The sequence below is a fragment of the Haemaphysalis longicornis genome, unplaced genomic scaffold (assembly GCF_048455015.1).
Source record: "Haemaphysalis longicornis isolate Haplotype H1 unplaced genomic scaffold, Haemaphysalis longicornis Haplotype H1 scaffold_8, whole genome shotgun sequence".
Lineage (NCBI taxonomy): Eukaryota > Metazoa > Arthropoda > Arachnida > Ixodida > Ixodidae > Haemaphysalis > Haemaphysalis longicornis.
Genome location: NW_027526445.1, coordinates 109,903,884 through 109,925,955, shown reverse-complemented (window position 1 = coordinate 109,925,955; position 22,072 = coordinate 109,903,884). Strand labels below are relative to the sequence as shown.

The 22,072-nt window shown below is 44.6% G+C and overlaps 1 protein-coding gene across 1 annotated transcript; it reads right to left on the bottom strand.

The window, feature by feature from the left end:
- Positions 1–5,811: 5,811 nt before the first annotated feature.
- On the bottom strand, positions 5,812–20,906 carry LOC144149142 (uncharacterized). The gene is made up of 3 exons (XM_077680680.1): positions 20,777–20,906; positions 9,453–9,585; positions 5,812–8,335 (listed from the first exon to the last, which is right to left on the bottom strand). Coding segments are annotated over exons 1-3 (396 nt in total). The 5' UTR covers positions 20,778–20,906; the 3' UTR covers positions 5,812–8,073.
- Between the last annotated feature and the right edge of the window lie 1,166 nt (positions 20,907–22,072).

Sequence of the window (22,072 nt, the reverse complement as noted above, 5' to 3'; positions counted from 1 at the left end):
TCTGAAAAACCCGCCTTAGTGAGCACCTACTGAATGACGCAAATAAACTCTTGAAATTTCAACTCTCTAGGTCTAACAGTTTTGGCTGCGCGTTGATGAGTCAGTCAGTCAGTCAGGCGGGCACTTCTCTTTATAGGTAGATATATATATATATATATATATATATATATATATATATATATATATATATATATATATATATATATATATATATATATATATATATATATATATATATATATATATATATATATATAAACAAGAGCTGGCAGTCAAGAAAACCTTCGGAAAGCAAAGGGGGGGATGTGGTAGGTGATTGACAGAGATAAAGAATTTGGAAAGAAAGAAAGAAAGTGGAGAAAAAAATCCCCGCCAGGTGGGATCCGAACCCACGACCTCCAGAGTAGCGGTCTGGTGTGATAACCACTACGCTACTGGAGGGGCGATTTTCCCCTCCACTATCTGGTGTATTTATGTTAGGTATTTTGGTTTCCTGTGCTTGCGGTGGTAGCCAGCGTCACTCGTACTACTCGGGGTGAAGGGGACCTCTTTTTAACCCTCGGGCCATGACTCGAGTGTCTGCGACATGTCAATAGTGGTCGACCAGCGTTGAACCCTCTTAAGCTTCCTTTTGAACCCCCTTAAACTTCCTCGTTCACTCCTCTTAAGCTTCCAGACCGGTATTATGGAGGTCATGGGCTCGGATCCCACCTGGCGGGCATTTTTTCTTCACTTCTTTCTTTCTCTCTCTCTCTCCCTCTCTCTCTCTCTCTCTCTCTCTCTCTATATATATATATATATATACATATATATATATATATATATATATATATATATATATATATATATATATATATATATATATATATATATATTTATATATATATATATATATATATATATATATATATATATATATATATATATATATATATATATATATATATATACATATATACATATATATATCAAGGTTGCAGTCGTCATTGCCAGTGCTATTCGGCCTTTTCCGATACATTTTAATATTGCCGAATGACGTGTTTGTCATGTTTCTTTGATTAGTGATAAATAGTCATAATTATAAACTATATATATATATAATACCATCGAGTCAAGTTATAACAATACCATTTATAAAAATATATCGGAGACAACGATGAACAGCTATGGCACCGTCCACTTTTGTATTCTTTGCATGGTAAAATAAACCGTTATTACAATGCTCCAGAGTCACGATATCGGATATAACGATTGAATCCGGTTATAGTGTGCATCAGAAGTGCAAAAGTGATGATTCTAACGACGCGGCTCCGCAGCCTACTCGGGTAGTATCTTCGTAGGAGGCCCAATACGTGACACAGTCCCTCGGGGAGTTTGTTTCCGCCGAAGACATTTACCTCAGCAAGGTTAAGCACCTATAGATGCTCTTGGAAAAGATTTGCGCTAGCTCCACACGCGGCAAACAAAGGTGCGTGGCTGTGGCTTCTTTTCCGTAAATTAGTAGCAGTACGACCTTGCTGGCATGCGAATAAAATGTTTTGAGCTCTGTTCCGTCTTTTGATTTCGTTACCCGCTTATAACAATTATAGGTTATACGATGGCATTTCCTTGGCCCTAGGATATTGTTATAAGTGGACTAGACTGTATATATATATATATATATATATATATATATATATATATATATATATATATATATATATATATATATATATATATATATATATATATATATATATATATATATATATAACAGTGCAGGGCTTGACAGCTGAATAGTATATTAAATTAGAGTCACCACGAAAAGCATAACAATATTTAATACGACGTTTCGGCTGGGAACCAGCCTTTTTCAAGTGAAGTACATAGGTCGAATACAGCGTATATGTAGGCTCGCAAGGAGCGCTGTGAGCACGTGGACATATTATTTCAAAAGTGTACAAGAAGGAAGTACAGCAAGAAACAAGTGGAAAGAAACGTACTGCACGACTGGGCGCGCAGGTAATCCATCTCAATATACAACGCGGCGAAAAGCAAAAGCGAGGCACTTAGGAAGCGTGTTTCCTTCAGCCACCGCCCACCCACGCACAGCAATATTAAGAAAAGTAAACAATTAAGGAAGGGGTACTGGGCATCTTACTCCAAAGGAGCGGAAACAACCTGCCGCATAAGGCGGAAGCGTAAAATCGACAATTAGTCATCCAGACACTGGGGAACGCAAAATGGCAGAACGCGACGTTGAATGTCAATAATGCAGGCGGGAGGATTAGCAAGGAGGCCGCGTCCTCAAAGGAAAGTGCCGCCGCTTCGGGAGGAGACTAGATAATAGCCACAAATGGCTTATCCGCGGCCCGCGTCCTGGGCACAAGGCGGACAATAGCCCCGTGTACATGGACGCGACGGGGGCGGGGTGAGTTGAGTGGCGGGTTCAGCTTACCTCGACGCGTCCGAGTTTATATGAACCCCGTCCAGAGAATCGAGGTGAGGGGAGCGGCGGGGTTCACGGAAAAGGGCCTACCGTATTTTCACGATTCTAACGCGCACCCTCTTTTGCTAAAAGGTAGCTTAATATTTGTGTGCGCGTTACAATCGGGCTCAAAACCGAAATAGGCTTTACAGCGGCCAGAAGCATTGCCATGCGCAACGGACACGAAGTACCCGCAAAATCCAACTCAATCCTATAAAAACAATCCGTCAACACCACGTGAGTGAATTTCGGCGCACTGATTCCTCAATGGCATGCCGCATACCCTGGTCAGATGTTGCACATTTTTTTTGTGCTTCTGCTTAGCCCCCAACGCTTAGAATTATGAAGATCAAGGCACCTGAACTCGCAAGGAGCTTCAGTGTTCCCCGCTGTAACTTTATTTCCAGCAGCAGCTGGATAAGCAACCTTGTGAAGCACAATTCATTTTTGGCTTCCAGAGCTGCATACGCCAAATAAAATCTCCCTCTTCCAGGTACGTGGTGTCGTGTCTTTTCCATCTGCGCAGTACCGTCAGTGTCACTTTTTTTTTTCGAATTTTCCTGCGCAAAGTTACCCGCACGTTACGATTGGGGGTGCGTTACAACCACGCAAATACGGTATTCTGCTCCCCGCGGCCCGCCGACTCAGCCCGACGAGCGAGCTAACCCACCCCCTGCCTCCGAGTTGACTGGACTCGCCGCGACGGCTCCCTGACCCACCCCGTCCGCTTATACATGGGGGTGTCGAGTCCAAAAAACCTGTTTATTTCGACTCAACGCGCCCTCGTCGGGTCAATGTAAACGGGGCTAATGACGACTCCTGGAAGGGCGCCGACGCGGACAGAGCTGTGCGTCAGCCGCCCAAGAAGAGCGCAGGCTGTACGAGGATTTTGAGAAATGGCACACAAGGCAGGAAATAAACAAAGAAACAACACACAGAAAAAAGCAGTTGAACGAGCCCCCGGCTCATGACATCAAATGGATAGATACAACAAATTGTCTGCTTACATTTGATATTTTTGCAAGTAACAAGGGTTTGCACATTATGAAAAAAGTAAAAGAAAGATGTGACGCACGTACGAGAACAAATCTCCAATGATCTAGGAAAACAAAAAAAAGACACTTCGTAGCTAGTCATTAATGGCAGTATAAATTCGCACACAGCATTCTTTAAACAAACTGACAAACGAAAGAATACAAAGAATACACGCGTACAAATCGTAGAACATGGTGAACCATGGCAGTGAACAAAATTAGCTTACAAAATTACATTTCGAGCAAAAGAGCAATGAAGCATACGGAGAAAATAAGTTATACACAACACGAGACCGAATAGTGCTTGGAAAGATGACCAAAAACGTGGGTAAGATACCTTTTAATATTATGCAATTTTACGTGACCGAACAAACAAAAAAATACTTCCGCGACAAGCACAGTTTCACTTTTCCTTCTTCTCCCGAACATTTTAAATATATTTACAAATTCGGCGCTTCTTTCACAGGCACCGCATCTATAAAGGGTTGTTGCGTTGAATAACTATTTTTTCGCGCTCCAAATTACAACCAGTGTTGCTCTGGGACGTGGTAATGAACAGCAAATTTTCTCAAAATTTACAGGGTCAAGCGCCACACCTGCGACGTTTGACGTGATATGAACTATAGGCAGTCGGGGTCATAAAGAAAGCGAAAACAGAGGTGCAGCAGGCGCAATTATCTCGCCTAAAATTTGACATGTTGGTTGCGTGGTCAAAGTAGCCGTAGTGATGCAAGCGATTCTAGGCAGCCTTGTGACGTTGCGAAAAAAAGAGCTGTAGTAAGTGCTCTACACAGGTTTAAGTGGTCACGTCGCCAACATAGCCGCCCTCAGAACTTCGTGGTGAAACTGGCTATGCTATATTACTACTGCTGCAGTTATTTGAACTGAATGTCTTATCTCGCTCAGCTGAATACGCGTGCAACGTGTGTCACCAAGCACCACGAACAGGACTAGAGTGGGCGGACTTCTCTTTCAAAGCATAGAAATAGGCCACTCATCCCAGTACTTAAGAGGGCATCTTTACTGAACTTTACTCTTCGTATTATTTTTGAGCCTGATGTTTTTACCGTGGTTTAAATCAACTGTAACTGCGATACCAGAATTCGTGTTATATAATACGAAGTCCCTCCCCCATATACTCCCCCCTCCCCGAAAATGCTGCCAGACAACCACGAGTTCTACCAGAAGTGCGTGCTAAGCGGTAAGGGCCACAACGACGGCGATCAAAAGTTTCGCCAAAGATTGAAGACGGTATTCTCACTAAATCAACGGGTATATCAGAAGAAAGAGGACAATCTGGGAAGAGAAGGTTGAGATGATACAAAATTTAGAGAACACAGCACTCCTAGTGACGTATGACAAAGGCATGTCTTGCCATTATAATCATTGTTCCTTTCCCTTAATGTATTTAATAGTTACATAATCACCCCTGTATCTCGATACACTACACAGCCTTAACTCTAAGCCTTATGATATTCCAAGCAACGTCAAACTCTGGGTATGTCAAGCTTCTGGTTCCGGTTGACGACGGAAGACGTAAACGCTTGACGTTGGAAGTAAGCTCAGGCCGCCATATACCCACTTTTGTATTACCGTGCACCACCTGTTTGGGAAGTGCCATGCGGTCACGTGTATTAGTGCGTCGGGCAGGTTGGTGGCCGGCTTTATGTACTAGCGTTAGTTAGCAAGCACACGACCTCAGGCTGAAGGCACAGCGCCGCTCAATTTGATTTGATGGTTATTTACTCTGCGCACCATTCTGACTACTTATCCGATGTTTGTGTGCTTGTTCTAATTTATGCCGCAGCACAGCATGCGGAACACAGCCTCTCTAATAACTCTATTTATAGCCGCCGTAGTGGCAATGTTCCCATAGTGTTACACCGGCCTGATTATAGCCGTATAACCGTGCTGTATTATGCTGTACTTACGGCAAACACAGCTGGCTTACAGCGTAATAGTATGCTTTCGCAACAATTCCACAAACCTTTCAGAGCAGACGTTTTATTACGCTGAAAGGTATGCTGACTCGTAAGGTGTAATGCGACGGGAAGAAACGAACATTCTTAAAGCGACCTTTTGCACGGCTCACTGGTGCCGCCCATCGTTACGGCCAAAGTGCAAAGCGGGAACTTCCACAATGGGCTTCCATAAAAGCGCATCATAAAAGCGCATCATCAAAATAAAAACGATCCCCGTGGTGGAATTAAACATGGTTCAGATTCAGATTCAGTTTATTTCATGTACAAGTACACCAGGGGGTTGGAGAAAAGCTGCAGTACTGCAGCTTGACAAAGCTCCAACCCCCTGGACCTGGACAACAGTTTGTACAACGCAAATACAGCAGCAAATATTTTCATGTTCATTATTTGAATGCAACTTGTGTAAGTAGTATATTCTAGATATAGAAAACGTAATATTGCAGTGAAATACACCAAGAAACAATCGCAATACAAAGAAGATGGCACGACGGTATGCATATATAACAAGAGAAAAAACAGTACTCTATAAAATACAGTGCAGGGGCAATGCAAGTAACAAAAATGCAGTAAGGTGAGCATCACTAAAGAAACACTGCTAACAAGTTCTTTGGGGTTACATTTTCTATTTCGACACCATTTTTATATAGAGTGTTGAGTAATCTTGGTGTTATAGAGCTGAGCATATTATTCCCATAGTTAGTCCGGCTGGTAGGTACAAACCAGCGTTCAGGTTTGTCCCTTTTTCAAGCTGATGTCTATCATTCTGCGCCATTTCGGCACGGCTGAAGCAGTTTAGGTTTTGGACTTTGCTTTGACTCACGTTACATGGCAGAAAGCCTCGCGTATACCCATCGTTCTCTTGGGATTGCGTTTTCTATAACCCAACCCGGTTACACGTTATGTGTACTAACGGATACTCCGTATAATGCCGTTATTTCTAAAAACCAGGCACACTACCTCACATCACTTGAGGGCGTCTACAAAACTCCCACCTACTCCCTCTCCTTCTATCCTCTCCGAGCTGTATGAGACGACAAGTCCTCGACTAGTGGTCCGGCTTCTTTTGACGTTGGGAGCAAAGTCCGCCCGTTTGCTTCATGGATCCTTAAATTGAGTGACCGCTCTCACAAAACAGCTGAATAATTATTTCTAGCGCTACCTCAAAGCAAAAGCCACCAAAACGTCAGATTGCTGTTGTCCACTGAGCACCGAAAATGTATTGCCAATTGAAAAAAAAAAACAAGCGCAGCGGTGAGAGATAGTTTAAACACATTAATAACGTCATACGTGCTAATTTTATTTCGCAGTCAAAGTGGAGAGGGGCCATCAAGAAATGTGGAAACAACGTGGCTCATCAGAAGTAGTGTGAAAAAAATTGCAGGTCCCAGAAGTGCTTTTCCTATTGTGAAATACCAGTGTAATTTTGAGATCAGCTAGTGCAGTATATTCATACTGAAAGTATATTCATACTTCCCCTTTTATGAAAATTTTTTCAATAATATAAATGCAAGATAATCAAAAACTGCTGCGACTGAGCATTTATAGGACGGCAAATGTAGTTTTTTTATCAGTTTCTTAAAGGGACTCTCAAACACTTTCGGTACACGCTTTCACTCTTTCGTTCACCCCTAAAAGCACTGTGAAAGCTATAGTTACCGCCAGCATGGAGCGCCACTGCCTAATTTTCGCTTTGCTTTTGCGGCTTTTTTAAGTGGCTATATAATGAGTTCATTTCAACTGAAGGAAAGCCGGCCAATAGCCCCAACACTGCTGTAAAAGTGTAATTAGACAAATCGAAGAACTCAAACACCGGAAAAGAGAAAAAAGTTTTGAGCGATTTTCCAAGTTATCTGATAGACATATAGAGCAGTATTTTTTGTCTCAAGTACTTTCGGACTCCGTATTCAAGGTACTGCATGTGTTTCTTGACTACGCTGTAGTATTTTAAAAAAAGCCAAATAACGTGTTGTACAGCCCCGTTAGGCATCGTTGTTGTGATAGGCCTAAAATTAATTATATGTGCTTGTGCAAGTGGGCACGCTTACAAACATATTTAGCTGTGTCTTTACGAGGCCCATGTATAGATTGCTGTTGCAAGAGGTGTATCCCATTTAAGGCCATTCGTGTTGGGTAACTGACTTTCGGGAAAGCAAAAGCTGATTTTTCATTTAAAGATTTAATGGCATTGACAGACAGGACAGGCGATTCGGACGGCATAATGAGAATCCCCCATACAAATTCACATGGCAGTATTCATTTTGGCTCGCCCTGCTGTACACTTTACTGCCGACAAATGTGGTGCGGCTTTTAGAGACGTTGTAACGCTCTTTTTTTTTTTCAATCGTGATCTTACATATATGAATCTCTGGCAAAATTTGTGAGCGATTGATTGATTTATTATGAGGTCCAACGCGCCGACGCTACACTGCCGCTGGGGCGCGCCGTAGCAGAGGACTGCGGAATAATTTTGGCCACCTGGGTTTACTTAAAGTGCGCCGAAATGTTGAGCTCATGGCCGTTTTCGCTTTTCGCCTCCATAAATCTGTGAGCGAGATCTGCACAGTGGTCAAAAATTGCCGCCGCCACAGCCCTAGGACTTTTTCACTAGAGATTCCCCTAGGTCTATGACCAATTCAAAAATGTCTTTTTTTCCGAGGTCATTTGGCTTCACAAAATCTGATAGGTCTGGGAGATCCGGGCAGGCCTTTGAACCTCGGGAATATTGGCCGCACACCAAACCAAGAACAGCGCCGAATGTTTTGTCCATGATGTCATTGATAAACTCTCCGGCTGGCGTCTCTGAGCGGTCCTCCATGGCGACATCGAAGCAATCCAGGTCCTTGTGGAACGCACTGCAAATTGCGAAAATCAGACATGTTGTGACCACTTTTTTTCCTTGGATGCCAGTTGACATTGCGCATGCGTGGAACGCCGTGTTATGCTCAATGACTCAGCGCCTGAAACTTATAAGATTCTTCTGATGGGGCGGCGGGGGGGGGGGGGGGGGGGGCAGGTGGAGTTTGTGGGCTAAGAGAGAGACGGATGCCTGAACAGACGGCTACAGGAACAGCCTGTGCAGTCTCGCTACATTGCAAATCCGTTCGTCAGTATGCCCAGCGTGAAAAGCTCTAGCCACATACTTACCAGGGGTGAAAATTCCTAGCGATTTTTTATTCATTTATGTTCTTTGTAAAAATTATGAAGGCCGCCGAAATTTTAAGCGTCGCATGCCGGGTACTTAAAAGAAAGAATATCGGATTCCACATAAGGCGTCTTATGTTCACAGTCTAATCAAAGTTTCGAAGGTGCGTGGTGGCGCGACGACTCCGCCTCGTGAAAGGAGCACTGGAATCGGTGCGGGCTCGCAGCCTCCCGGATATGGGAGGCTCACTACTTGCCGTTCCCCTCCCCCTCAAACTCAGATAAGGCGTTTAACAACCGCCTGGCTGGCGTTTTGTGTTAGAATGATTTGGTTGTTGCAACAAACCTTAATTCAAAGTCATGATCCCACTGGTACATTTTTCGTTGCCCTCAGTCTTCTGCCCTGTGTCGCCATCACGGAAAGACAACTCTGCTAATGGTTCCATATGCCATATTCCCGAGTAAGGGCGTAAGTTTTTCCCCCTATCTGTGCAGGTTGACTGTCAGAAATAGTTGCTGACTGTTACAGGTAATACTACTACCAGCTTTTTATTTCATGAGGAGCTGTTTACAGTTGAAAAACCGGCCTTCATTTGTCGAGGTTTTAAACAGAAAAACTAGGATGAGCTCATAATGATGCTTCTAACAAAAATTCGTACAGAGTTTACGACCTACTATAGCTTTACAGACGGATACATTTTGTCAGCTCTCGGCGCCTTTCTTCGGCTCGTTGGTTCCACAAGACGGCGGATATCATCTCCCATTGCGCCTCACCAGGGGCTATAAGATCCGTGTTGGTGTAAGAGACTGCAGCACGGGTGCACTCACCAGCAGCCGTAATAGACTTGCTTTTCCCTAGGAGCAGCCAATACGGCCTTTTCCAGGTCTTCCCGCATTGTATTTTGACAACCGTTGAGCTTTACTCCGATGGCGTTCATGCATTTGATGCTCTTGTGGTACACTGCAACCGAAAAGATTCCGGGAAAATTTCGTCACAGCACAGAACTCAGTTGAAGCGTTACTGCGGTATGATTTTGTCCAAACCATCCTTGTCAGGGAATTCTGAACAGAGATGGCTGTATACACATCTTTAACATCTTTGCCTTGGGCTGTGCCATTTCATCAGTGGGCTGTGGGGGGTGGCACTATCTTCTAAGCAGTCGACGGGATCATTTAAATGTGCATGCGCAACACACCCCCGAACATACGCTGATCTTATCAAAGACTAAGCGATGCGAATGTCTATAAAATCACTGAAAAACACGTAGGATAATCGCTTGATTAATTACCAGAAAGCGTAAACACTAGGCAACCGAAATAAAAATTATCTTCATCATCATCACCATCACCAGTCTATCTACGCCCACTGCACAGCAAATGCCTCTTCCATTAATGTCGAATTACCTGGTCCTGTGCTAACTGCGTCCAATTGATCCCCGCAAACTTTTTAATCTCATCTGCCCATATACCTTTCTGCCGCTTTCCACGCTTGCCTTCCGTAGGAATAAACTCTGTACCCGTTACTAACGAACGGTAATCTTAGCTTCGCATTACACGCTCGGCCCACGCCCATTTATTCTTTTTAATTTCTACTAATACGTCCGTAACACGCATTTGTTCCTGACCCACTCTGCTCTCGTTTTATTTAACGTTACACCTATCACGTCCCGCTGCATTGCTCGTTGAGCCCTTTTAGTGAGCCTCCAAGTTTCTGCCCCGCAGGTGACTACCGCTAAGATGCAGCTGTCATACACTTTCTTCTTTAGGGACAATGGCAGGCTGCCATTCATTACCTGAGAATGCCTGCCGTATGCAATCCACCCAATTCTCCTTCTGATTATGTGTGCCCCATGGTTGGTATCCGGGGACGCAACTTGGCCTAAGTAGATATATTCGCTCTCACGACTTCCACTGCTTCGCCAACTATCTCAAACCGCTGCGCTGTCCCGAGGTTATTGATCATTACTTTAGTTTTCTGCATATCAATTTTCAGGCACGCCGTTCTACTCTGTTTGTCGAGTGTGGTAAGCATGCTTTGCAATTCATCCCCCGAGTTACTTAGCAAGGCAACATCATCACAAATCTGAGGTTACTGAGGTATTCTCCATTAACCCTTACTCCCACCTGTTCCCAATCCAATATTCTGAATACTTCTTGTAAACATGCTGTGAATAACATTGGAGACATTGTGTCTCCTTCTTATTGGTATTTTACTGTTCTCCTTATGGAGGGGATGGTAGCTGTGGACCCATTGTAAATATCCTCAAGCAAGAATTATGAGGCATTAAATTCTTGCATGCAACGCGTGAACAAATTCCACACTTGAAAAACTAAAATGAAGCTCGCGAACCAGACCTTTAGACATTCTATGCCCCTGTGGTGAAGTTGTGGTGGTACGTATTCGAGAATGGAAATGGCAGCTGACATGCTTTAGAATAATTCGTGCACCATTTATTCGGGGAATGCTTTTGATTACAATCTTTTGGTAAATTACAACGTCGGGGTAGCAGAGCCGTGTAATCCTTCATCAGATATCCATCCTCACTGAACCAGTGTGTATATTTCTTCTTCAAACGGCAGACCTAAATCGAGTATGCTGACCATTATTGTTTGTTTCAAGGTTTTTCTCATAATTCATTAGGTTCAACTCAGGTATTAAAACAAATGATTGGCAGTAAAGTGAGTTATAGTGGGCAAGGCGCTTTTAGTGGGGCGTCCAAAATTAGGCCTAGTTGCCACCACCCAACATGGCAACAAGGACGTAAGTGCAAAAACGTGGTCACGATGAAAATTTCCACAGCCGTGCAGAGAGTACAAGATTTATTAACCGTCGCTCTTTCCAGATCAGTTTGAACTGAATGTAAATGCGTTGGAAAAAGGTCCTCGGGCGCGTCGATGAGCGTAACATGGTTACATATACAAATTATTGCTCAACGACTCGCACTAGTAGTTTTGTTTAAGCGTGTCAACATTGTGTGACCTAAGAAAAGAAGTTGTGGACACGTTGTTGTTGGAACATACTTAAGTAGCCCAAAGAAGGAGTGATATTTCATTTCCATAAACGATAAATTCAAACTGTGTGCCCAGATGAAAAACCAAAGAACTGCGGTGAATAGGTGTCAAAACTGAACCTATAAACGCACCAAAGTTTTTTCTCCCGCGCGGCAGGCGTGAGGAGCGCCATAAACGGCATTCGCGTGGTCCAAACTTTCAACGTCCAGTAAAGACATGTTAAAGCTATACTGCATGTGATAAAAATAGACATACACAGCCGGATAGGCAAATTGTCACGTAACGGCTGCATAAGTAACTATCGCTCCTGGCACACCACTGTTTCACTGCCTCTTTCTTGTCCAAAATAGGCTAAGATATTTTTGGGGCGATGGAGAGCAGCGTTGGAAGTGGGTACGCGCAGCCGCACGCGCAATACGAGCCGCTTTGAGCAAGGCAGGTACCGACGGTGCCACACCTGAGGCTACTGGCGATGGCGAGATACCGGAACGAGCTAGGAACGGTGCCGCCCCGGGGGTGCTTTCGATTGGAGAGATATGCGACCGCAGAGTTGACAGCATATCAACAGAAGGTCCAACCAGTGGTTCGCCTTCACAGTCGTAGAAATATCTAAGGAACCCGCATAATACTTAGTACTGGCTGTTCCTTCTGCTCGTACTGTTTACGTGCGTTAGTGGTAAAAAGGCATTGCTATACGTTTTGTTAGGAAGCAATGTTTCGCTTTTAATGGGAATTAACGAGTCGCTTTGGCGGTGGAACTGCTGCTGGTTGGATTCTGTGTGAGAGGCGATCTTAAGTTTGAAGCGAAGCTTGACTGGCGGATTTGCGCCGTCGGTGTTCATCGGCGTACGCCAAAACCCCCACCCCTCTTCCATCTCTCCTCTTCCGCAGCTGACGGTCGGTTCCAGAAGTGGCGCGTGCTAGATCACGCCATATACTATCAGTCAATCACAGGAGCTATCTCCCTGCGGAGAAGGGAAGGCAGGTTGGTTCATTGTCTGCGGGCGTTTCTCGGCCGCCAACTTCAGGCTGGCAGCGCCATGAGTAGAACGCGCTAGATCCGCACCATTGAAAAGTGAACAGCCATTAACGAACGGCAGCGGGTGCGGTCCCGTCAATGTGCGCACGATCGTAGAGCTAATCCTGAGTTTGGGACAATAGAAAGACAGAAAAGAAAAACAGGCCGGTCGCTGAAGGGGTTGGGCGAGCTGAAGCTAAATCACAACGGCGGACGATCATGAGGTTAGGACGGCAATGGTCTAGTGTTTCATCACGGCGGCGATGGCAGCAGTCCGTGTTGCTTTCACCCAACCGGCCAAACCGCTTCCGCTTACTGACTAGCCAGAGCCGCTATTAATAATTAACCGTGATTTTGACAAGTCAGCCAGCGGAAGCGGTTTCGCCTGTTGAGTAAATTCACCATAGACTGCTCCCATCACCGGCATACTGCAACACGATTTAGACCATTCCCGGCAAGGTCTACATCACCGAGGCACAAAGGAAACGTCGGGCAGATCCAGCGGTTGGACCGGCTGACGTGGAGTCCAAAAAATGGCCGTGTATCTGCTCCTTTCATTGTCAATGCCGACGAAAGACGATAGTCCACTGGCTCTCATGCCACTTAAACGACTCCTTTCTCTTCCCCAATCACCTCTCATGCCATTCCTCTCCCGTCTCGCTCATCCCAAGATAATACGAGAGAGGTTTGTTCAAATCAATTTAAATTTACCGAGGTATACTGCTCCAGGCAGGGTGCCTCGATGCCAGCGCTGCCATATGGCAAAGACGGGCGTGATTCGAGGCACCCTACTAAAACGTTTATCGAAGCAGGTTGCCCTGCTCCACGTGCATTCCTAGCGGAAAGTGGAACCTACGTAGTGGAACCTTTCCTTACTGTTGCCGTTTGATTTCTTATGATTTCTCCAGGAGCTATAGTGGCGCGCAACAGCAGGCGGCGATTTTCTGTAGTTGATGTGGTATTTCATTTGGTATCGCGAAACCAAGCATCCATAAATTTTAATAAAGGAACACTGCAAGTATGACTTATGAATGGATTATCTGCCTCACACTTGCGTAAGGTTTTGTTCTTATTCAACAGTGGTGAGAAGCATGAAGATCGCCACCGCACTTAGACGTTTAGATTTGGCTGTGGCTATATAAGACTATAGCGCAGATTTAGTGTCACTTTGGCGAGTGGCTGAATGGAGTCGCATACAGATATACACAGACCAAAATGTCTGCTTTTAAGTAGTCCAAGAAAGACTATCGCCTTTAAAAACAACCATGTCTCTATATAGTATCTTATTACTACAAGCTTCACGTGCACCCCTGTTCACGATAGAGGAGAGGATAGTGAATTCTTTTTTAAATACAGACGAAAATCCGTAACTCTTGTAAAATTCAGACCATTTATTAAGTAGCTATTCACACTGCAACCAGACATAACGGCATTTCCAAAAATGTAACAAAACGACGTAATTATCCTTTTCTAGCTGTCACAGATGCCATTATGTACCAATTGCGCAGTTTTTTGGTAGATTTCACAAGGCTATTTCAAATTTATTTATTTTTTACTCCACCTGCCCATGTTCCCTACAGTACAAGTCTTGTTCCATACAATTGGTCTTATTCCATACAATTGCCTTTTCGCTTCCACGGTTCATTAAAGATATTGCTGGTGACGAAGTAATAAGACTTTACTCTTTTATTATAAAACAGCAAAAAAACTACTTCAAACGGTTATATTGGAGAAGAAACATTGGGCAAAAACATTTTGTAGCTAGCAAGGTTTTCAACCACCCCAGTTCCTTACGCGTTTTCACAATGTTTATAATAAAAACTTTAAAATCACTTAGGGTTCTTCTGTTAAACAGCGAAAGATTTCTTCTCTCATTTCTGGTATCTAATATTTCGTTTTATAATACTAACCACTTCTCAGATGGCGGATAAGATTTCTGGCCAAAGCAGGCGGGTGGTAGCCTACTGTATTGACCAGCTTGCTTTCGGTATATACAACCGATTACAAAAATTAAGATTGGTGACAAGGTCGGAAGCAATTAAGTAAAAGTTATTCCGCCGCTTTGGGTCAGTGACTAGAGCGTTATGCGGTTGAGCCCAAGGACGCGGTTCAATTCACCGCCGCAAGGGCCGCTTTTCGTGTGGGAGCGAAAACCAGCAAGATTAAAGTTATTCCATTGCGTGAGTGAGTGCGAACCATTTTAACTACACGGAATTGATGTGACATCAAACTTATGCGAAAGGTATGGCAACTGTTATTTTTCTCGAGAAATAACAAGAGTAATCCCTAAGAAAGAGTTTTCCGTCAGGGACACGAAAGCCTGCTTACATATAATAATCGTAGCCATAACTTCTGCTGTTGTTAAACCTGTCTAAACGAGGTTGGTCGAATGATACTTCGATCTGGTGAAGCGGGTTCTGGATATCCGCTTTAGTAGCCGTGAATACCCCATCTACAATTTCACCAGAGGCAACGCATGGACGCAATTCCGCGCCGCCGGCGCGAACGGCAAGGTAAGTTTGTCGAGCGAAAGGATTCTCCTTCATGGTAAGGTGGCTGCGCCCACGCCCCACTACATTCGTGCATCCTTCGCTTTCTTCTTACGAGCTTTGGGAAAGAGCTCTTACCAGCTCTGGCTTCAATGATCAGCCCCTGCTTGTGTTGACGGGTGTTGCGACTGGCAACGCTCAAGTTGTCTTGGACTGAAGACTCTTCCCCATTGTTTTTCCGAAAAAAACACGTTCAAGATGTCTTTGACTGAGGACTCTTCCCTATTGTTTTTTTGAATAAACACGTTTACTGTCTCTCCCTTCCTTTCTCTCACTGTTTTTACGCGGACAGCACGCAGTGAATGCGCACATTTTCTGATGGCATGCGTTCTTATATTCCCCCTTTCCCCCTGTCATCTCTTCAACCCCCCCCCTGCCCACTTATAACGAAAAAAGGAAAAAAAACTCTCACTCCTCCACGCCGCGAGATGTACTCACTTTGAACGTGATTGAGCTTGACGGTGAATGACGCGTTACGAGACGTTTCCTGGGTTTTTACCTGAACGAATACCTTGGCTCAAAACGCCAATGTGTCGAGGTTACACACAAAGGTGGTCAGTGTTTATTTATTTATTTTATTATTTATTTATTTATTTATTTATTTATTTGTTTGTTTATTTATTTATTTATTGCAGATACTGACAGGCCTATAGGGCCCAACAAAGGGGAGTGGTAAAATACACAAGAGAAGGTTTGTTTGCATATAATACCATAATACTGGTGTACACTTCACTACAACGGACATACACTATGGCAAAATAATACCGATGCGAATATGACCCCCTCCGGCTTCACAGATAGCGACCTGTCCATGCGCGCCGATTTCGCGTGCCGAATTTCTTACTACTTGTTTAGTTCGTTTTGGTTCTTTCTGACGCCACTGCAGCGGCTGGCGCTGCATTTAATCCACATTTCTCTACTGTATACGCGTTTTCTCGGCCTGCCATCGTTGTGATTTTGTCTTTCACTCGGTCCGTTGTGGTCAGTCTTTGACGATTCACACTGGGGGAAGTGCACACCTTCTGTGGGTTCGACGGTGAGCTCAAATAAGTGTTTTTTTATTGCGAAATGGTTACTTGGCTTGGATGGTGAAAGCACGCACGGTAGCTGTGTCAACCGAGCCCACATCCACCCTGATATCGTCGGAAAAAAAGTGCCCACCCCTGCTAAGTCTTTGCTAAAGCGTTCCATGGCGTTCCACGCGTTCAAATATCGCGCCTACATCTGAAGGAATAAAACTCAGAAAAAAATTGCTCTATTCCCGCTGTGAAGGTGGTTGGAAAGCAAAGCTTTAAACGACACCCACAACAATTTCCCAACCGACGCCACTTGAATTCACACACGTGAATCTACAAAGAGCGAAACCAGAGATTCGGCCATCCGTTACCCGGAATTCGCGGGGCGGCAGCGTCGGCCACGGCCGGGTTAGAGCGGCGGACACCGCCGCTGTAGCCCGGCTGTGCGTCAGCTGAAAGAAAACAGGTTGGAGCGTCTTAGAAAGGTGAGACAGCGGAACCTTGCCATCCTGATGTGAGAGCTCGGGGCTCCACCACCGCGCGACTCAAGCGCAGACACCGCAACAATTCGCCATGTGAGCTGAGTGATTTGCATTGATACCGATTTAAACTAGTTCGTTTATCAAGATTGAGAACGGCGAGAAAGGGAACTCTTACAATCGCTATTTACCAGAACCAGTTGCTCCTTTCGCCTTTTGTAACAACTCTTAAAACATAACCGAACTGGTATTCACCAATTATGAAAAACGGAGTCCCACTCTTGGCAAGTGCTGCACAAAACGTAGCGTTTCTCTAGCGGCCAGATGTCTGTACGTGGTCTCTACATTTTGTTTTCCTGCCCTGCAAACCATTCCTTAGCGTATCTTTGCCGTACGACCACTAAATTCTGTCGGGTCCGGTTTACCCAGGAGGTGCTAAACCGTTGGAAGGAAGCACGCAATGGACGCGAAGCTGCGCCAAAACAGGTCCAAAACGGCCGTCGCTAACGCAGATGACAAAGCCGACGGAATGGTTCCCGCCGTCGCGCCCACCAGCGCGCAGTGAACGCTGGGTAATAGCGAGCGTTCGCCGCGCCACCTACACTGTGCTCCTTGAGTGAAAACTGCCCTGCTCCTCTTCAGCCACGTTAGGAGTTTCTTGTCCCGCACGCCGCGAAGGAACCGTTGGCTGGTAGAGGTAGAAAGCTTTGCTTTGGAATACTCAGCGCGTTTTGTTCGATTGCGTCTAACAGAAAAAAATGAACAGGAAGAAGCAGTTTGCGCGCACTGCCTCATATGGTGCATCAAACGAAAAGGGGAAATCAGGAAAAAACCCCATCTCGCGGTCAATGGCGATTGGCGTACAACACATAGTACGAGTATAACAATAAAATAAACGAACGTGCTCCAAAAAATCCTCTCACAGATTGGTTGGCCTTCACCTTAAGGGCAGGTAGTGTAGCAGTAGCTGAAGAGTGATTTTTGAGGAAAAAAAGTTGCTGCAGTGGGTCTAATACCGAGGTTCTAGGTTATAGTCGACTTACGCAGGAGCAAAAGCACTGGATGAGAGCTCGAGTGCACCCTTTGTCAGGCGACCGTGCCAGGAGGCTCGGTGAGAAACGTAGCCAAAAGTGAAGGTTACGATGGCTTCGGTACAACGGCTGTGGCTCAAAAAAGACGTCCCGAAGGTAAGTATTATTCTGACCGCAAGCCTTTACCGGGGAAGGCTGCCGTATCCAAGTTTGCCATTTGTTGGGCTTCCCCGACGGAGCTCCTACAAACGCGGCGCTCCGTCATGGTTAAAGCGCCGCAGCCGCTGAAAAGGTTCCAGCCGATTAGTGCTCCCTTCGTTGGAGAAATATTTTGTTTTCCCGCAAGAATGGCGGCACTTCTACGCACAGAATGGCACTGTTGGGGTATTTATGCAAATTCAAGCCTTCCATGTCAAATTTTGCACGTTCATAGACGTGCTTGACGTCACAAATATAGCTCCTGAAAGTGAAGCGGAAGTAGAAAAAGTTTCCGCATCTTTAAATGAACGAAATTCCTCGAAAATATGGATGCCAGTCGAGCAGGCGCTTATGGCAGCAGTGTAGTTAACTTATGTTCGCTGGTCTTTGCTCAGGTTAAGAAACGGTTCGAGGCTTCACCAGTTTGACCGCCAATACTCGTTGCCGACCGTTATTATGGCTGGTGATCGCTGCAATCGTAATTTATAGGTGAGACCGCTCATGCGCGATTTCGCAGGGCTCAGTGCGAGCGAAGAGAAGCTGGAGTGTTTGGGGATTGAACTTAGCCCCACCTGACAGAGCGAGCCGTTCCTATTTTTTGGCACGCTGGATCCCACTGTCACCGGACGTGATGGGCAGGTCGCTATTTAGAAAGCCGGTCGTGCATATATATGACTGTGGTATGAACAATAGGCGTTTTTTACGGCGGTCTTGAAAAGATTGTAGAGGTAGTGAGTGTGATTTCCGCAGGGAGGTGGTTCTTTCCAACACTCCTTTTCAAAATGAAGGAATCATTACACACGTTAGCACGACAACCTGGCAGGCCGATCTTGCAGCTATGGTCTATTCGGGAATGGATAGCGGTAGTGGGGAAGGGGGTAAGGTGGGCAAACCAGTTGTTCCTTTATGGAAGAATTATGGTGATATATTTTCTCAAATAATTCATCCGGAGCCCTCGACTACGGGGTGTTTCATATCCCAGTTCCATATTTGGAGCGTTAAACCGCATATATCAAAATGTACAAAATTATTCAAGGCAACCACGTAAATGTCTGAATTAGAAGGAACAAAATAGTCGGGTAATTACTTGTACGTTCTCGCTGTGCGTTCAGGAAAACCTTTAGGCTACGTAGCGCTGGGAAAAAAACTTTATGTTAACAACACTCAATTCTAGGGGGAAATAAATTTCTTTTGAAAAATTACTGATGCTAGTACCTGAAAGAACCCATCTGTAAATATTACAAAACATTTCGTGGGTTCTGCTGGCATAACTTCGTTAACTTGCGGTCCAACCGTATATGCAAATATAAAGTCGGGGGATTTAGGCATTTTGCCCGCAAAAAGAACAAACACTGAAGAGCAGCGCTGCAGTGTCTGAATTGTGCTCGCTCGAAAATAAATTTTTGTTATGTACCCAAACTGGGCGGCCATATGCATTAACCATAAGTGCGCGGTGGCTATATAGAATGCCCGATTGTGTTCCATGAACTCCATTAACTACGATTGAAATTTTTACGCATATCAACATGACGTTCGCAATATTTCTTCATAATCGCCAGCCAATAGTAACCGGCGTAATACTATTAAACCGGCGAAACATCACGACACTGATTCAGGAATCACTTATCCGAGAAATGTTCGTACCAATAAAAATTGATTGATTGATTGATTGATTGTAGGGTTTAACGCGCCGACGCAACGCAGGCGATGAGGCGCGCCGTAGTGGAGGGCTCCGGATTAATTTTGACCACATGGGGATCTTTAACGTGCGCCGAAATCTCGTACACACGGGCGTTTTTGCTTTTCGCCTCCATCACGTACCAATAAAAAGAGCAACAGACTCAATACACTGCCGTGTGGGCAACCAAATATGACGATTGGTACTTTGGAACGATATTAATCGAATTGCGCACATGAGCTCTGCGTCGGTGGTTAAAACTAGTTGTAGCATGCTGTACGATTGCGAGGAAGACGAAGCCTTGACTTGACAAAAATATTAATGTGACAAAAAACAAAAAGCATATAATGCATGTTGGCCTGGTTGCGACAGATGTGAATATTTAGAAGCTGCTGTTCAGCTAATATTCCTGCGTTTATTTTCATTTTGCCAGTTGTAGGAAGTTTTAGTTGAGACAAAACATTTAGGCAGAAATATTTTTTTGGCTTTTACTTTTTCTCTTTCTTTTTAAAATTACGTAGTTGCACATATACTCCCAAACGAGGAACCGCTTCATTGTGCGTTTGTACGACCACCTAATAGGCTATTTATAAAAGTTCACAACAATCTGGCAATGACAAGGTAGCCCCGCGATTGCTGAGTAACGCTGTTCTTGCGGTCAATGACGTTTTGGAGTTCAACCTGAAAACTTATAACTTTTGTTGTAGAATAAAGTTAAACAAACCTTGAGCGTTTGACTAGACACGTAATGTCTTCTTAAAGAGGGCAATGCCGAAACCCATTTAATCTTCCAGCCTCTTTCTATCTTTTCTAAAAGCCCCACATGAACAATAGACTAGCTTTAGGCGATATGGGTTTCCAAATCCTTACGTATTGAACGCTTTGAGTTATAAACGCCTTCCCACCTTAAAGTATGTTTACAGCTTCTTAGTTATGTTTTCAAGCATTTGATATATACCATTGGGGCTGAAGGCTAGGAACGTCGTTCACGAGGTGAAACTTACAACGCGATTAACGCTTTTAATTCCAAACTGCTGGTAGTCAAAAGTTTTGCTGCGCAACTGAATTGCTGCGCTTTGCTGCGAAACAAAAAGCTCAATTCCTGCTTACGGCCACTGGCCCGTTTACATTTTCGCGTCAGGTTGACCGTGAATGATACGTATAGACTTACTTTCATACTGGTCTGTGCCATCCGTGCAGATGTCCTCGAACACTTCGTCAATGGCCTGTATGCCCAAAGTGGCGGCCACATGCGGCAGACCACCCGCGCAGGCGTTTGTAAAGTTCAGCGGGCATGACAACTACTGCGTGATGTGTCTGAAAGAAAAATAAAAGAGGAATGGCAGTTTACCTTTCCATAAAAAAGTCATGTTCACTAAATCAGACCAGAAGAAATTCATCAAGTTATATGCGCGCGTCCAAAATACATCGTGCACAGAGAGAAACTCATATTATCTTTGGGTAGGGTGCTCGGTGCGGAACTTAGGTTGAGGGCTGTTTCGGGTCCCTGGCCAAGTCCCAGTCAGGCTGCACGGGCAATCGCCGCTCTGTGAGATTTCCTTGGAGCGCAGAACAGGACAGATTTTTGGGAAAATTTTGGGGGCTTCAAATGACATCTCTTTTTTGTTTTATATATTTTTTTTCGTTTTTTTTACTGTCGTCTAGCGAAGAAAACCAGAGCGAAGGATCGGTTAAAATCGACAGTGCGCAATTAAAATTGTCTCTCTCTCTTTATTTCTCTCTCTCTCTCTGAATATATATATATATATATATATATATAGTATAAGTAAAGAGTCGGATACACAGCAAGAACAATAACAAACAATGTTTACTTACGTAGCGGCAATGGGACTTGCCTTCATCAGAGTAAAGTTACATGATTATGGTGTCGCAAACATTGAACAGATTTCTTATATAGGTTTGCACAAAACTGTAAGAAGGAATGGAAAATGTTTCGCAAATGGAGAGTGTGCATAGTCAGGCTACGCCTACGTTACAACATCAACCAACAAACAACAACCAAAAAAAAAAAAAAAAGGGGGGGGGAGCAAGAGAGAGAAAAAGGGGTCGTGTTAACATTGCAGCGTTCAAGGTTGCACCATGCCGGGTCAACGTATGCCGCGCGGGTTGCAAGTTCAGACAATGGGGGAAAATGGTCAACCGCGGTTTGTAAAGAAAGGGAAGAGTATACAGCAAGGTATTCAGTGGCTGGGGAGACTGGTTCTAGGGAAAGCGAAGATGGGTGTGCCCCCCGCGGATGAAGAGAATAGATAGGGGGCACAAAAGGGGGCCCCCTATCTATTCTCTTCATCCGCGGGGGGCACACCCATCTTCGCTTTCCCTAGAACCAGTCTCCCCAGCCACTGAATACCTTGCTGTATACTCTTCCCTTTCTTTACAAACCGCGGTTGACCATTTTCCCCCATTGTCTGAACTTGCAACCCGCGCGGCATACGTTGACCCGGCA

Excerpts from the sequence above, each read along its gene's own strand:
- LOC144149142 (XM_077680680.1), bottom strand. Across the intron at positions 8,336-9,452 it reads CAAGTCTATTACGGCTGCTG|TGCGTTCCACAAGGACCTGG; the intron begins GTGAGTGCACCC and ends CGCAATTTGCAG.